General features: G+C 39.2%; 1 protein-coding gene across 7 annotated transcripts in view; it reads left to right on the top strand.

The window, feature by feature from the left end:
• Positions 1-16,961, top strand: part of RIC8B (RIC8 guanine nucleotide exchange factor B) — a 118,925-nt gene that overhangs the window by 31,149 nt on the left and 70,815 nt on the right. For all 7 annotated transcript variants that reach the window (XR_009533814.1, XR_009533813.1, XR_009533812.1 and 4 more), the window contains exon 3: positions 11,728-12,336. Coding sequence is in view for 2 of the 7 variants with exons in the window: in XM_060113248.1 (XP_059969231.1) it covers positions 11,728-12,336 (609 nt within the window). In the remaining 5 variants the exon portion in view is untranslated. The remainder of the gene's footprint in view (positions 1-11,727; positions 12,337-16,961) is intronic.

The raw sequence follows: 16,961 nt of genomic DNA, 5'->3' as shown, positions 1-16,961 counted from the left end.
GTTGTTCTAGCCTATATTGGGGCTGCCACTTCCAGGTTCTGGGCTGCAGAAGGGGACAAGAAAAGGGAGAAGGCATGCCTGCTGTCTTAATGACACAAACCTGAAAAGGGCATACAATGTGTCCACACACATTCTGGCAAGAGCTCAGTCCTATGGCCATGAAGAAGAGCTGAGGAGCGTGCTGTAGCTAGGCAGCCGTGAGACTTGCCACAGTTCTGTTACTATTTAAGAAAGGGAGAATGGATTTTGATGGACATCTATCACTTTTCACCACAAAGCCTGGCAATTAAACTCTTAGGAAGTATATTTATGAGGCTTTATATTATTTCCTCATTAGTCTAGGATCTTAGTTTTTCTGCCTTGATTATATACTAGAAGAAAACTTATACAGGATAAAATGCATTCGCTAGAACAGTGCTTCTCACATTATTTGTGATGAAGAACCAAGTTTTTTGTTTGTTAATTTTTCCCTAATTTGTGGTAGACCAGTACTTTTAAAAATACAATGAAAATGAATCATTAAAGAAATAATCACATCCTTGGATGTCATAGCAGAGTCAAATCACTATAAAGGTTTCTGAATACATACTTTCAACTTTTTACACCTATCTCAACTTACGAACCTATCTCAGAGTGGTCTGGGAACAAACAGTTTGTGAACTGGCACCAATCGGCAGATACTTTTCAGTAGTACTCGTCTCAAAAGTGTTTTCTGGGAACTTCCCTGGTGGCACAGTGGTTAAGGATCTGCCTGCCAATGCAGGGGGCACAGGTTTAAGCCCTGGTCCGGGAAGATCCCACAGGCTGTGGAGCAGCTAAGCCCGTACGCGACAGCTACTGAAGCCTGTGCACCTAGAGCCCGTGCTCCACAAGAGAAGCCACCGCAATGAGAAGCCCACACACCACAACTAAGAGTAGCCCCTGCTGGCCACAACTAGAGAAAGCCCACACACAGCAACGAAGACCCAACACAGCCAAAAATTAATTAATTAATTAATTAATTAATTAATTTTTAAAGGTGTTTTCTAACTACCTCTTTTGGTTGCCAGAGTCCAGTAGACTAACTATGTCTGTATTATAAGCAAAGACATTTTCTTTGTATGTAAAACTTGGCTTTCGAGGAAACCTGCACAAGCCTGTTAGATAGCCTCATCCACCAGAGGGCAGACAGCAGAAGCAAGGAGAACTACAATCCTGCAGCCTGTGGAACAAAAACCACATTCACAGAAAGGTAGACAGGATGAAAAGGCAGAGAGAGGGCTATATACCACATGAAGGAACAAGATAAAACCCCAGAAAAACAACTAAATGAAGTGGAGATAGGCAACCTTCCAGAAAAAGAATTCAGAATAATGAGAGTGAAGATGATCCAGGACCTCGGAAAAACAATGGAGGCAGAGATCAAGAAGATGCAAGAAAAGTTTAACAGAGACCTAGAAGAACAAACAAACAGAGATGAACAATACAATAACTGAAATGAAAAATACACTAGAAGGAATCAATAGCAGAAAAATTGAGGCAGAAGGACGGATAAGTGACCTGGAAGACAGAATGGTGGAATTCACTGCTGCAGAAGAGAATAAAGAAAAAAGAATGAAAAGAAATGAAGACAGCCTAAGAGACCTCTGGGACAACATTAAATGCAACAACATTTGCATTATAGGGGTCCCAGAAGGAGAAGAGAGAGAGAATGGACCCGAGAAAATATTTGAAGAGATTATAGTCAAAAACTTCCCTAATATGGGAAAGGAAATAGCCACCCAAGTCCAGGAAGCGCAGCAAGTCCCATACAGGATAAACCCAAGGAGAAACACGCCGTGACGCATAGTAATCAAACTGACAAAAATTAAAGACAAAGAAAAATTATTGAAAGCAGCAAGGGAAAAACAACAAATAACATACAAGGGAACTCCCATAAGGTTAACAGCTGATTTCTCAGCAGAAACTCTACAAATCAGAAGGGAGTGGCATGATATACTTAACGTGATAAAAGGGAAGAACCTACACCCAAGATTGCTCTACCCAGCAAGGATCTCATTCAGATTCGATGGAGAAATCAAAAGCATTACAGACAAGAAAAAGCTAAGATAATTCAGCACCACCAAACCAGCTTCTACAACAGATGCTGAAGGAACTTCTCTAAGTGGGAAACACAAGAGAAGAAAAGGGCCTACAAAAACAAACCCAAAACAATTAAGAAAATGGTAATGGGGGTTTCCCTGGTGGTGCATTGGTTGAGAGTCTGCCTGCCGATGCAGGGGACATGCTTTCTTGCCCCGTTCCGGGAAGATCCCATATGCTGCGGAGCGGCTGGGCCCGTGAGCCATGGCCACTGAGCCTGCGCGTCTGGAGCCTGTGCTCCGCAAAGGGACAGGCCACAACAGTGAGAGGCCCGTGTACTGCAAAAAAAAAAAAAAAAAAAAAAAAAAGAGAATGGTAGTAGGAACATACATATCGATAATTACCTTAAACGTGAATGGATTAAATGCTCCAACCAAAAGACACAGGCTTGCTGAATGGGTACAAAGACAAGACCCATATATATGCTGTCTACAAGAGACCCACTTCAGACCTAGGGACACATACAGACTGAAAGTGAGGGGATGGAAAAAAATATTCCATGCAAATGGAAATCAAAAGAAAGCTGGAGTCACAATACTCATATCAGATAAAATAGACTTTAAAATAAAGAATGTTGGGCTTCCCTGGTGGCGCAGTGGTTGAGAGTCTGCCTACTGATGCAGGGGATGCGGGTTCGTGGCCTGTTCTGGGAAGATCCCATATACCGCAGTGCGGCCGGGCTCGTGAGCCATGGCCACTGAGCCTGCGCATCCGGAGCCTGTGCTCCGCAATGGGAGAGGCCACAACAGTGAGAGGCCTGCGTACCGCAAAAAAAATTTAAAAAAATAAAATAAAATAAAATAAAGAATGTTACAAGAGACAAGGAAGGACACTACATAATGATCAAGGGATCAATCCAAGAAGAAGATGTAAAATTATAAATATATATGCACCCAACATAGGAACACCTCAATACGGAAGGCAACTGCTAACAGCTGTAAAAGAGGAAATCGACAGTAACACAGTAATAGTGGAGGACTTTAACACCTCACTTACACCAATGGACAGATCATCCAAAATGAAAATAAATAAGGAAACAGATGCTTTAAATGACACAATAGACCAGATAGATTTAACTGATATTTATAGGACATTCCATCCAAAAACGTCAGATTACACTTTCTTCTCAAGTGTGCACAGAACATTCTCCAGGATAGATCACATCTTGGGTCACAAATCAAGCCTCGGTAAAGTTAAGAAAATTGAAATCATATCAAGCATCTTTTCTGACTACAAAGCTATGAGGTTAGAAATGAATTACAGGGGAAAAAACGTAAAAAACTCAAACTCATGGAGGCTAAACACTACATTACTAAATAACCAAGAGATCGCTGAAGAAATCAAAGAGGAAATCACAAAATATCTAGAGACAAATGACAATGAAAACACGACAATCCAAAACCTATGGGATGCAGCAAAAGCAGTTCTAAGAGGGAAGTTTATAGCTATACAAGCCTACCTCAAAAAACAAGAAAAATCTCAAATTTTGAAACCTCAAAATCAAAATATCTCAAAACTTACACCTAAAGGAACTAGAGAAAGAAGAACAAACGAAACCCAAAGTTAGCAGAAGGAAAGAAATCATATAGATCAGAGCAGAAATAAATGAAATAGAAACAACGAAAACAATAGCAAAGATCAATAAAACTAAAAGCTGGTTCTTTGAGAAGATAAACAAAATTGATAAACCATTAGCCAGACTCATCAAGAAAAAGGACGAGAGGACTCAAATCAATAAAATTCGGGAAAAAAACAAAACAAATACAACTTTTCTCTTTTTAAAAATATTTTTAGAAATCAATACTATTTCTATACATCAATTATATACTTTTAGGACAATATATAAATCATGATAGATCATTTGAATCCTCACATACACATCATAGCATGTTTTGCTTGTTTCATAGTTAAAGCCATAGCTAATCCTAGTTTTACAGATTCATAGTGAAAAGCCTACCATTCTGGAGCTGGAAGAAGATTCCCTTGAAGAGTTTTAATGCATGTTATAGAGGAAGAAGAAAACCTAAAAAAGTGACATGCTGAAGGTCACAGTTAACAAATGAGAGACAGCTATAGTATGATCATGGACTTACAGTGGAAATCACACTGGAGTCAGATGATCTCAATTGAGTCCTGGCCTTCTACTTCTTAGTTGTGTCCTTAGGCAGTCATTTAAAGAATCATATAGTAAATGTTCAGTAAGCATTCCTTAGATTGAGGAACATATATGAAAGTCTTTTTGTAAACTATAAAGCACATAAGCAAATAATATTACTATAATTATTAAAATTAGGAAGTCATCTGTTCTGATGCTAAGTCCACTGCTTTTTCTGAACTCTGCTGTATTTCATGCTAAAGACTTATTGAGAGCAGGAGTCGTATTTAGTATTGCATCAAGTTAAAATTATGTTTATAAGGGCTCTATAGCAATGTGGAAAATGCTTATAATTACATTAAAAATTAAATTTAAGACAGGAAACAAGATTATATACACATGATGATTGTGACTGTGTAGGCTGAAGTAATATGCATGTTACTGATACTCAAATAGATTGACTAAGGATAAATCCTTCTGTCAGCTGCACATAAAATATACTAGGTAGTATAATTATGAATGTTTTTTCTATTTTCTTCAGTAGTTTGATGCATTTTACATTTTAAAGAACATATATATTTAAGTAATTTAAACTCTTCAGAAAAAAAGAACTCTATATGAAGACAAATAATTTCTGCTGCTTGTATGAAAAGACTATTTTATGCCATGGAGCAAACCATCCTACCAGTACAATCACAAGAATAGCCTTTACTACTTCTCTCTTTCCTTCTTAGAAAGGAGAAGTGTCAAGACAACATTAATAGACTTCTACTAATGCTTTAAATTCAGGGAACTTCTTAGTACAGTCAGTTTATATTTTGGGTGCTTACTGTGTTCTAGTTGCTCTGCTGAGGGCTACAAGGATTATGAAGAAATAAAACAATAATAGTCACAATTCAAAGAGTGCTTATTACGTCCCAGAGTCTATTTCACAACAGCCCTCTGAGAAGTAAGTGATATTATTCCCATTTTACAAATGAGAAAGTGAGACTCAGAGAAGTAAAATAACATGTCTGAATCACACAGTGGTGAAGCTGGGAATTAAAACCAGGTTTTTCTGATTCAGAAGCCACTATAGTACATTTTCTTCTCTCATAAAAGAAAGATGTGCTTTCCACCTTCAGAGAGCTTTTAGTAGTTGAGGCAAACTCATAAAAAGAAAACAGGAAGAATGTACTAAGCACCAATGATTGCTACAAATTTTGGTTTGGGTGTTCCTTGGAGGGGAAGAATGTTGGGGGCTGAAGTGGTTAGGAAGAACTTTATATCAAAAGTTAATTTTAAGCTTAGCTTTGTAGAATGGTTAAAACTTAAATAGTCAAAGAGGGAGAAGGACTCATGCAGGTAGATGGGGAGATGGTAAGAAAGCAAAAAAGCTCTATATGAGATAATTCGAAAGGAATACAACTAGAGAGGAGGCTTTGATCGGGGAATAATATGAAAGAGAAAACTCAAAAAGCAGGGTGGAGGATCTTAAATGCTAAACTGAGGACTTTGAGATTTTTACCTTATAATAATATATAAGTGATAACCAGTACTGAGCACTTAACACATTCTGGGCACTGTTGTAAGTACTATACATGTGAGATGTCATTTAAGTCTTAAAGTAGGTGAGACCGAGAGAAGTCAGTAACTTGCCAAGGTCACACCATTAGAAGACAGTAGAAGATCCAGCCTTTGAACACAAGAAATTTAAATCCAGAACCCCTGGTCTTAATCACAAGACTGTTCTGGTTCTAGAGTCTATGGTAAGTTGAACAAGTTTTAGGCCCAGGACCACTGATCTTAAGTAATACACTTCACACCTCTAGTGATTTTTAACATTTAAGAAAGGTAATATGACCAGATAATGACATCCCATTCCTATTCCTGCCACCCTTATACATCTTTAGGACAGTTGAGGAGAAGTTAAGGTATTTGTGTTAATGGCTTTCAGCTCTGCCTACTTTTCTGTGCTTATATGGTCAGCTACTGTCAGTTAACCCCTGGCCCCGAACATCCAAGTTATGTCAGTCCATTGTTGGTTGTAGTTTAGTGGTTCTCAGAGTGTGGTTCCTGAACCAGCAGCGACAGCATCAACTGGGAACTTGCTAAAAGTCCCAATTCTGGCCTCACTCCAGACCCACTGAATCAGAAACTCTGGAGGTGAGTACAACAATCTGTGTTTCAACAATCCTCACCTAAAGATTATCATACTAAGTGAAGTAAGTCAGAAAGAGAACGACAAATACCATATGACATCACTTATATGTGAAATCTAAAATATGACACAAATGAAGAATTGAGAACTTGAGATTAGCAGACAAACTATTATATACATGATGGATAAACAACAAGGTCTGTTGTATGACGCAGAGACCTATGTTCAGTATCCTGTGATAAACCATAATGGAAGAGAATATGAAAAAAAAATATATATATATATAAAACTGAATCACTTTGCTGTACAGCAGAAATTAACACTGTAAATCAACTGTACTTCAATAAAATTAACAACAACAACAAGTAATCCTTTAGGTGATTATCATGCATGCTGAAGTTTGAGAACCATTACTGTAGTATACTCTAGGGTTTCCATTCCAGAGCAAACTACCAAAAATTTTTGACAATACCTGGTATTAACATTGAGAATCTCAATCTTGAGTCTCTGCTGCTGGGTCTTGCAGTCTAACTTTTTGGAAATAGCCATGACTCCTAAGCTAACGAGCATTTTAAAAGGGCTTTTCCTCAGCCTCTCTGAAGTAATTATACTTTGTAAGCACACATAAGCTTTGCTTTATGACTTTAGTTCATTCCTGAAAACCTACCTCTAAGGGAAAAGTTTTTAACTCAGAAGGTATTTCCATCCATTCTAATGGAAAAAAAATTATGTGTTCCATGGTTATCTAAGATACCAAAATAGTTTCAGATTTAAAAATATATCAGTTGAACAATGATAACAAGTTTGTATAAATAAATACTTTGAAAGTAAATAAAAACAGTTTGTACTTAAAATGTTATGTAATGATGATTTATTGTACTTGCAAAATGAGGAAGAGAAGAGTTGATAGTGAGAGGTGGCTGGTGATGGAATACAAAGGAGTTATTCTTTGGAAGGGGCTGGAGAGTCAGGTGGTAGACTTTAAAGCTGGTAATCTTTGGGAGTTTGTGGTTATCTTGCACTTAAAAACAGCTGTAGCACACCTGGGCCAGCCACTGGGATACAGATGAAACATAGCCTCTGTTCTCAAGGAGCCTGGAAAAGGAGTGAGATGCCCCAACAGCTCACTCTGTAAAAAGGAACTAAGTGCTAGTTGGAACTAAGTGCTATATAGAAAGAAGGCAAAGGAGGGAATGGCTGGGGAGTCTTCTAGACCCCTTAGTCCTCAAATTAAACCTTAGAAAAAGAGTGGGGTCCTGACTGGTGGAAATGGGGACAGGGTAGGCCATGCTGAGAGAATGGAAGGAGAAAGGTTCAGGACATATGGTCAGGGGATTGGGAGTCCCTTTGGAGCACTTGGAAAAGAAAGGAGAAGGGAGGGTATGTGTGTGATGGAGACAGCAGTAGGAAAGGGGGCACTGAGCTTATTTCAGCTGCATTCTGTGGGCAACAGAGGGCTATGGAAAGTGTTTGAAGAGAACAGCATGTTTTAGGAAGAGTAAAATCAACTGAAAAAAAGTTGTAGCACAGGAAAATAACATTAGGGCAAAATAAAGGTGAAACAGGAGCACCTTTGAAACATAGAAGTCGTTTATGCACTCAACAGATGGAGCAATCATAAAGAATGCTACCTCTTCAGTGTTCTTGCTTGGTGTGCTTATGCAAAGCAGAACTTTCTGATTCATCCAGATGTGGTACATGGTTTATTTGTTCTTTGTTCTTTATAATATTCTCTGAATAGAAATGATCGTATGGAGTACAGCGATGAGTGTGTCTGTTAACTATTCCTTTGTTATATTTTTATGTCTGATTTTTTTTAAGTTGTAATACAAAAAAGGGAGGGGTCATTGTCCAAGAAGTGGTATTACTTTTCAAGGGACATTACAGCAAAAAGCTACCTAACTGTTGTCATGTGAGGCAAGTCTGTGATGAGAAATGACATCACCTATGATGAGTTTAAAACAACTATGATTGAAAACTGTGCTTAAAACAGTCTCGGTTGCTGATCTCCTGCAAGCCTTTAGATGAGGCAATTTTTAACTATAAATTTTATAGGCCTCTCTAATTTCTTTTATGTAGCCTTCTTATGTCCCAGGGTTTAACGGTCCATTTGGCTAATAGCCTTGGCTATGCCAGTTTGTATTCATATTTTGCTTTTTTTCTTTCTTGAGTCTGAAAGTGGAGGAAGAAAGAAGCCATATTACCCACATATTTTTTTTGTTTTTGGATTTTACTGTTGCTCTTGTTTTTGGTTTAGAAAGAAAAGAGCTAAAGATTTCTGTGTTTTAGGGGCTTCCCTGGTGGCGCAGTGGTTGAGAGTCCGCCTCCCGATGCAGGGGACACGGGTTCGTGCCCCAGTCCGGGAAGATCCCACATGCTGCAGAGTGGCTGGGCCCTTGAGCCATGGCCGCTGAGCCTGCGCGTCAGGAGCCTGTGCTCCGCAACGGGAGAGGCCCGCGTACTGCAAAAAAAAAAAAAAGATTTCTGTGTTTTATTAGATATGTAGAACTCCAAATTCACATATATAGTATTTTATAATATCATATTTATTATGTATTTCTTAACTAGGAATGTAGATAATTTCCCTCTTGGGTAAAATTGTATGGGAGCAAAGGTTATTTAACTCCACCACCCAGGAATATACCACATAGGAAATAGTATGTAGAAGGTACTTTTTTTTTGTCTTGGATGTGAAAGATCTGAAATTGGAGAAAATTTCCCATTTTTTATATTTTTAATAATAGGCACATTATACTTTCTTCCACCCCAAAACTGCATTCATGAAAAAAAATGCTTTAACAATGATATTAAAACATTAAATGGAAGTCCCTTCCAGTTATCAGGTATGTTAAAGGATAAAGTGGCTTTTTTTTTTTTTTTTTTTTGGCTGCTCCAGGTCTTAGTTGTGCCCTGCGAGATCTAGTTCCCTGACCAGGGACCGAACCCAGGCCCCCTGCATTGGGAGCAGAGTCTTAACCACTGGACCACCAGGGAAGTCCCAGGGATAGGGTTTTTTTTTAGCTTGTTAGGTTAATTTCCTTCCCACCTCCATCTAGAGAGCATAGTACATTTAAAATGGACATTTCCGGGTTTCCCTGATGGCGCAGTGGTTAAGAATCCACCTGGCAATGCAGGGGACATGGGTTTGAGCCCTGGTTCAGGAAGATCCCACATGCCGTGGAGCAAATAAGCCCGTGCACCACAACTACTGAGCCTGCACTCTAGAGCCCGCGTGCCACAACTACTGAGCCTGCATGCCACAACTACTGAAGCCTGCATGCCTAGAGCCCGTGCTCTGCAACAAGAGAAGCCACCGCAATGAGAAGCCCGTGTACCGCAACGAAGAGTAGCCACTGCTCACCGCACCTAGAGAAAGCCCGCGCACAGCAACAAAGACCCAATGCAGCCAAAAATAAACAAATAAAATAAATAAATTTATAAAAAAATAAAATTGACATTTCCGTAGCTGTTTGACTCAGATGTACTGAGAAGATGCACATGGCCTAGGATTCCTTCCAAGATCCTAATGCTTGACCCACAGATAGCCTCTTTTTAAAAAAGTTAAAATCTGATGATAGATTAATAGAAACTTTGTAAAACCTTGTATTGGTCATAGTTGTTGTTGCTGTTATTTTTATAAAATGTAACAGGTATAGAAATGGTCAGCAGTGGAATGGTTATACCGGCTTGCTGCACATATAAAGTTTGAGCTTCAGAGACCCAGATCTGCAGTTTATGGAGAAGAAAGCTGGACACTGAATTTTGAGAGAATTATCAGTGGTTCTTAAATTTGGCAATGACAGAAATAACTATTTTTCAAAAAATTCAAGATAGAGTACACTTTGTAATAGTGTTTATTTTTACTTGTTGACAGTTTGCTTTATTTATTTATGGCTGTGTTGGGTCTTTGTTTCTGCGCGAGGGCTTTCTCCCGCCGTGGCAAACGGGGGCCACTCTTCATTGCGGTGCGCAGGCCTCTCACTACCGCGGCCTCTCCCACCGCGGAGCACAGGCTCCAGACGCGCAGGCTCAGCAATTGTGGCCCACGGGCCCAGCCGCTCCGTGGCACGTGGGATCCTCCCAGACCAGGGCTCGAACCCGTGTCCCCTGCATCGGCAGGCAGACTCTCAACCACTGCGCCACCAGGGAAGCCCTAGAGTACACTTTGGGTCCAAATAAAGAGTTGTTTCTGAGATAGTGGTAGCAAAATTTGGAACCAGGACTACTGCATATATTTGTGTAATCTGTGCCCTACACCAAGAGAACAAAGGGAAGCTTAAGATCCTGCCCACACTCTGAGCTTCCCAAGCCATGTGTCCTGGCACAGGGCTGCCCAGAGGAAGAGGGCTGTTTTGTAATTTGTCCACCCGGTAGGAACATTTTTTGCAGTTAGCCTGGAGAGGGGCACCTTTTTGCGGTTGACTCAAAGGCATCATATATGCTAGCTGAGCCCTCTTTAGAACCCAACACTTGGAATAATTTTTATCAGTGTTGTCAGCAAAAGATCTCTGGGGTCATTTGATGATTAAATGTTATTACACATTAGCTAAAGAGAGTTGTAAGGTTTAGAAAACATGGGACTACTGCAGTAGTACTACTCAGAAGAGATAGCACAGCTGAAACTGGGCAGAAATGCAGACTTCTCTAAGTCTTTTTATGAGAGCCTATACTTGTAGCCAATTGTGAACCAATTCTCAAGGCATTAATCTTTATTTCCAGGAAGGAAACAGCTATGATTCAGATGATTACCTTCTATCCTTATAGTATGTGTAGTCTGATGTTAAAAATTCATTGAGAACAAAGCCATGTAAGACATTTGAAACTAGTCAGTTTAAAAGAGAATAAGCAGGGCTTCCCTGGTGGCGCAGTGGTTGAGAGTCCGCCTGCCGATGCAGGGGACAGGGGTTCGCGCCCCAGTCCGGGAGGGTCCCACGTGCCGCGGAGCGGCTGGGCCCGTGAGCCATGGCCGCTGAGCCTGCGTGTCCGGAGCCTGTGCTCCGCAGTGGGAGAGGCCACAACAGTGAGAGGCCCGCGTACTGCAAAAAAAAAAAAAGAATAAGTGATTTTATAGAAAGAATATTGGGCTGGAAATTAGGAAACCTATACCCTATCTGTTGCTACCCCACTAATTCACCCTGGCCCCATACAAGTAACTTAACCTTTCTGGCCCTCAATTTCCATATCTGTAAAGTAAAAGAAGTACACCAAATATAAGGTCTCTTTCAGTTCTAACATTGTGTGACTTTAAAAAAGTAAAAACCTTTTCTAGCCAGATCTTGAACTGCAATTAAATACATTGATAGAGAAACATTCTGTTTTAAATCACTTAAGCTAAATAATGATTTTTTTCATACTCATTCTTGTTTTTCAGAAACTCTGTGAAGGCATATTTAAAGTCCTTTTAAAGGACATCCCAACAACATGTCAAGTGTCCTGCCTGGAAGTTCTCCGCATTCTCTCCAGAGACAAAAAGGTTTTAGTTCCTGTAACAACTAAGGAAAATATGCAGATACTGCTGCGACTAGCCAAGCTAAATGAGTCGGATGATTCTTTGGAGAAGGTGTCAGAGTTCCCAGTTATTGTGGAGTCATTAAAATGTCTTTGTAACATAGTGTTCAACAGTCAGATGGCACAGCAGCTCAGCCTGGAACTTAACCTTGCTGCAAAGCTCTGTAACCTCCTGAGAAAGTGCAAGGACCGAAAGTTTATCAATGACATTAAGTGCTTTGACTTGCGCTTGCTCTTCGTCCTGTCACTTTTGCACACCGACATCAGGTCACAATTGCGCTATGAGCTCCAAGGACTACCGCTGCTAACCCAGATCTTGGAAAGTGCCTTTAGTATCAAGTGGACCGATGAATATGAATCGGCCATAGACCGTAATGGACCTCCTCTCTCACCTCAGGAGACAGACTGTGCCATTGAGGCCCTCAAAGCTCTCTTCAATGTGACGGTAGACAGTTGGAAGGTGCATAAAGAGGTAAGGTTGAGAAGAATATTCTTATCTACTTGGAATTTCATTGGTTTGGGGTGTCCTTAGAGCTGCCTGCCAGAGAGGAATGCTAAGTAGGGAAATGGAAGAAGTTTCCAATTCCCTCATTGATCAGTTAAATGACTCAAGATACATTTCTTAACCATTATAACTCTTATTCTTCCCATTTGTGTAACACTTAACCAGGAGAATAGGGTGAAGATTGACTACTGTTTTGTAAGATGCCAAATATAGTTCCTTTTCTGAGTTGTACTATCATGTGTCTTTTTTTTTTAAGTGCATTTTTCAGGAACAAGGTTTAAATGATGGATTTAAAGGGAAACAAAACAATGTGATTCATACAGGTATAGGCATTTTCATTGCCTGCAGTCTTAAAGAAACATAAAGATATTCAGGCAAGTTGAAATTGATCAATCAGAATTGATGTCTGCTCAGTAGAGTAAAAGACACTGTGTTTATCACCTATCATCCTAGTCTCCTAACGTATTACTCTGTAGCGTTAGATAACTATCAGAAGTGTAGGACAACTAGACAGCCATGCTTATAACACAGTCCTAGAAAACAAGTATAATTATACCAGAATACGGGAAAGTTTATTTTAAACCACTTGACTTATTGCTAGACTAAGATCCTTTTCTGTGGCTTGGACCTTCTAGCAACCTAAAGTGAGGCAGATTTGATAGTTTAAATTTGAGTACCCACAAGAACAATATGCCAAACAAGAAGCTTAGTTTAAGGAAGTCAACAATTTTAAGTAAACTGGACATAAACTTTTTCCCTTGCTTCTAGAATCTTAACATTTCACATTTACCCTCTCTCTTTAACCTTAAATAACTCATAAAATTTAGTGTCTGCCTTAAAAAAAAAGAAAAGAAAAGAAAAGTATTTTGGTGCCAGAGCAAATTATCTTTTGACAATTGACTTTAGGACTTAGGCAGGCTAACATTTTGCTGTGTCCATTTGAAGCAGTTTTCACCATGAATAAAGATCTGTTTTTGCCAGCAGCCTACTTTGAAAGGATTATCTCAGTGCAGTGCTATAGTAGGAGTATGCAGGCATCTGAGTTTTAAAGTGCAAATAGGTCTATATTTTGAAACCAAATATTTGAAGATCAGTCCTAACAGCTGTTTCAGATGACTGTAGTATGGTCAGTTTTTCCTGGGACTTGGCAGAAAAAGATGTGGAAAGCCCACATGCTCCATTTTTGCTTTGAAACCAAATATTTGGAAGTATTTAAAATGTTATGTCTCTATGCTTATTTGGTACCTTCTATGGTTATTTTTCTTACACTGTTTGTTTTGGTGTTTTTAAGTTCTCCATTTAGTTGCAAGAGCTCTTCTGAGACTGTTGGTTTGCCATTGTTGGAGCCCTTGTTATTTAAATTGTGCCCCAAATAGTAGCTTATGCTCTTCAGATTCCTGACAGAAAGGGTTTGTAGTTCAGTGGCTACACATCAGCATATGTATGGAATGATATGTAATAAATATCAGTATATTGGGGCTTCCCTGGTGGCTCAGTGGTTGAGAGTCTGCCTGCCAATGCAGGGGACACGGGTTTGAGCCCTGGTCTGGGAGGATCCCACATGCCACGGAGCAACTGGGCCTGTGAGCCACAACTGCTGAGCCTGCGCGTCTGGAGCCTGTGCTCCGCAACAAGAGAGGCTGCAACAGTGAGAGGCCCGCGCACCGCAATGAAGAGTGGCCCCCGCTCACCGCAACTAGAGAAAGCCCTTGCACAGAAACGAAGACCCAACACAGCCAAAAATAAATAAATAAATATTAAAAAAAAAAAATCAGTATATTGAGATTAGCCCTAAGTAGTGTGCTTCAGTTGTAATTAATAGCAGGGCTGGAAGAAGCTTTAGAAAATGTTGAAGTGGCAAATACTTATTCTGTATTATAGAATGTTTATTTTCCAAAAGATACATGATAAAGGATCAGTAGTCGTGAAGCAGGCATCTCAACAGAACTCTTGTGAGTCATGGATCACTTTATACAAGCATTATCAAATGTGCCTAGTTAATATGACTTTGGGCTATTATTGAAGTTATAAGAAATTGTAAACAGTATTGAAAACAGGCCAACCCACTTAGGCAAGAGTGTGGGAAAGGTTATTTTAAACCACTTGAGTCTCCATAAGTCTCTAAATTCAAATTTTAGCGAGCATTTAGTAAATCAGTCAGTCAACAAATATTTATGAACAGTTGCCAGGTATTAGGCTAGGCGTTGTGTAATATATTGGCAAATAATACACATAGTCTCTGCAGACTTCAGTTTTATTGGTGATATAGGTAATAAGTAAGCAAATATATAATTTAAATTGTGTTAAGTACTAGGAGAGAAACAGTACAATGATGGAGAATACTTAGTATAGTTAGAGAAGACCCCTGAAAGTCTCTCCTGAGATCTGAAGACTGAGAATGATTTGGCCATTTGAGTGGGAGTATGAAACATTTCTCAGAACTTGAACAGCATGTGAAAAGACACAGAAATCAGAACATAGAGTACTTTTTACTGAGGTATACATAACTTAGCATAAAGGAAATCTGTAGTAAGGATGTAGAGAAACTTGTCAGTAAGGGTCCATTTACCTGAATTTTAATATCTCCTTGATTGTCAGATTAAAGACATCTTTCTCTAGTTGAGCAAGCATCTAAAGAATTGTTAATACCTTAAAATACCAGCTGAAATAAAGGGATATGGAAAGCTTACTGTACAGAAGAATCGAACTTTAAAATATAGATTTAAAAATAATATTTTCCTTATTATGAAAATAATACATGCTAAATAATACTGCAGATCTAAGGGAAAAAAGCATACGAGCAATAAGAAAATACAAATTACCTATAAACCTACCATTCAAAGATAAGCCCTATTTGCATTTTGATGTATATCTTTCTAACCATTATTCATTGTGTAATATATAAACGTGTGTATATATATAGATATATATAGAAATATATAAATACATATATATATTTTTTACAAAAATGCAGTCATTTTATCATCTTGCTTTTTTTTTCACGATAAATGTTCTTGAAGAGTAGTGGATTACATAGTGTGTTCCTTGAAGCCATAATGTTCCTAGGAGTAACCTCTGGGGATGAGTGGACAGTGTTTCAAGTTCCCCACCCTTTCTTTAAAAAAAGCGCCTTTGGGGACTTCCCTGGCTGTCCTGTGGTTAAGACTCTGCGATCCCACTCCAGGGCGGTAGGGGTTCGATCACTGGTAGGAGAACTAAGATGGCACCTGCCCCACAGGCTGCACAGCGTGGCCAAAAAACCCCAGCACCTTTGATTGTTGCTGTTGCTATTGTTTTTCTTTAAATTTAGGTCGTAACTAGATTTCATTTGGGGTATAAAAAGAGTTCTGCAACCAAAAAAAAATTTTAACAACCACTTTCTTCTCGTATTTGTTAAAGATAATAAATCTTTATGAAAGAATACTCATAAGTATATGTATAAAAATACTTAAGAGTAGGGGCTTCCTGGGTGGCGCAGTGGTTGAAAGTCTGCCTGCCGATGCAGGGGGCACAGGTTTGTGCCCCAGTCCAGGAAGATCCCACATGCTGTAGAGTGGCTGGGCCCGTGAGCCATGGCCACTGAGCCTGCGCGTCCGGAGCCTGTGCTCCGCAACGGGAGAGGCCACAACAGTGAGAGGCCCGCGTACCCACCCCCCCCAAAAAAAAACCTTAAGAGTATTCCTTCATAAGGATCTATCAACCTTTAACAAATCCCCTATGTGTAAAGGTTTGTATTGTTTGCAGTTGTTTGCTGTTTTACATAGTAATACACGGTGAATTTTCTTGTTGTAAAATCTTTGTAGATAAATTCCTGAAATTCATGGGCCAAAGGGTTTTTCAAAGCTTTAGGGTTTTTTTGTGTATATCATATGTATTTAAATTTGTATGTATTACCAAACTGACCTTCAGAAGAATAGTGCTGGTTTACACCTCTCAAACCCCCAGCATTTCACTTTTTAAAATCTTTACCTACTTTACAACTCAGTTGTCACAGAAAATGCAGTTGTTTGGTTTTGGTTTTAACTGTTTCAGTAGATATTTTTATGACTGTTCATTTACAATTCACAAAAAAACAGAAAATTAGGGTTTTTTTGAGGTTTAGCAAATTAGTGTGATTTGTTCATTTTAGGTTCATGCCTCAATGTTAAATTCCTGCCTGGAAGCCAATGCCATCAAGCAGATTAATTCGGATATTCCTTTCCAATTCATTAGGAAATGTAGCTGGCCTTATTTCCACATGTGGTGTCAGTCTGTCTCCCTGCCTTCCTCCCTCTTTCTCTCCCTTTCCCGAAGGTAGTATGTTTTAAAAAGTCAAATTATTCCTTTTATAGGACCCCAAATCAATTCTAGAAAAGTTAATGGGAATGGTCTTGTCTTCTTCATGCTTCAGCACTTTGCTAAATCTCTCTGTTCATGGAGGAAAGCATGTTATTATAGAGATCCCTTACTTAGCACACATCCCCTTCTGCAGTGCTTCCCTAGGTATCAATGCAATGTAATGAGAAAATACAAGGACCAACACACATGTTAGAGCCATACAACCAAGTGCAAACAGAGAAGTAGTACAAGTATCTGAGTAGTCAAAGGATGCT

This window comes from Mesoplodon densirostris, chromosome 11, assembly GCF_025265405.1.
Source record: "Mesoplodon densirostris isolate mMesDen1 chromosome 11, mMesDen1 primary haplotype, whole genome shotgun sequence".
NCBI lineage: Eukaryota > Metazoa > Chordata > Mammalia > Artiodactyla > Ziphiidae > Mesoplodon > Mesoplodon densirostris.
The sequence above is the reverse complement of the archived record's forward strand: the minus strand, read 5'-3'. Positions and strand labels throughout refer to the sequence as shown.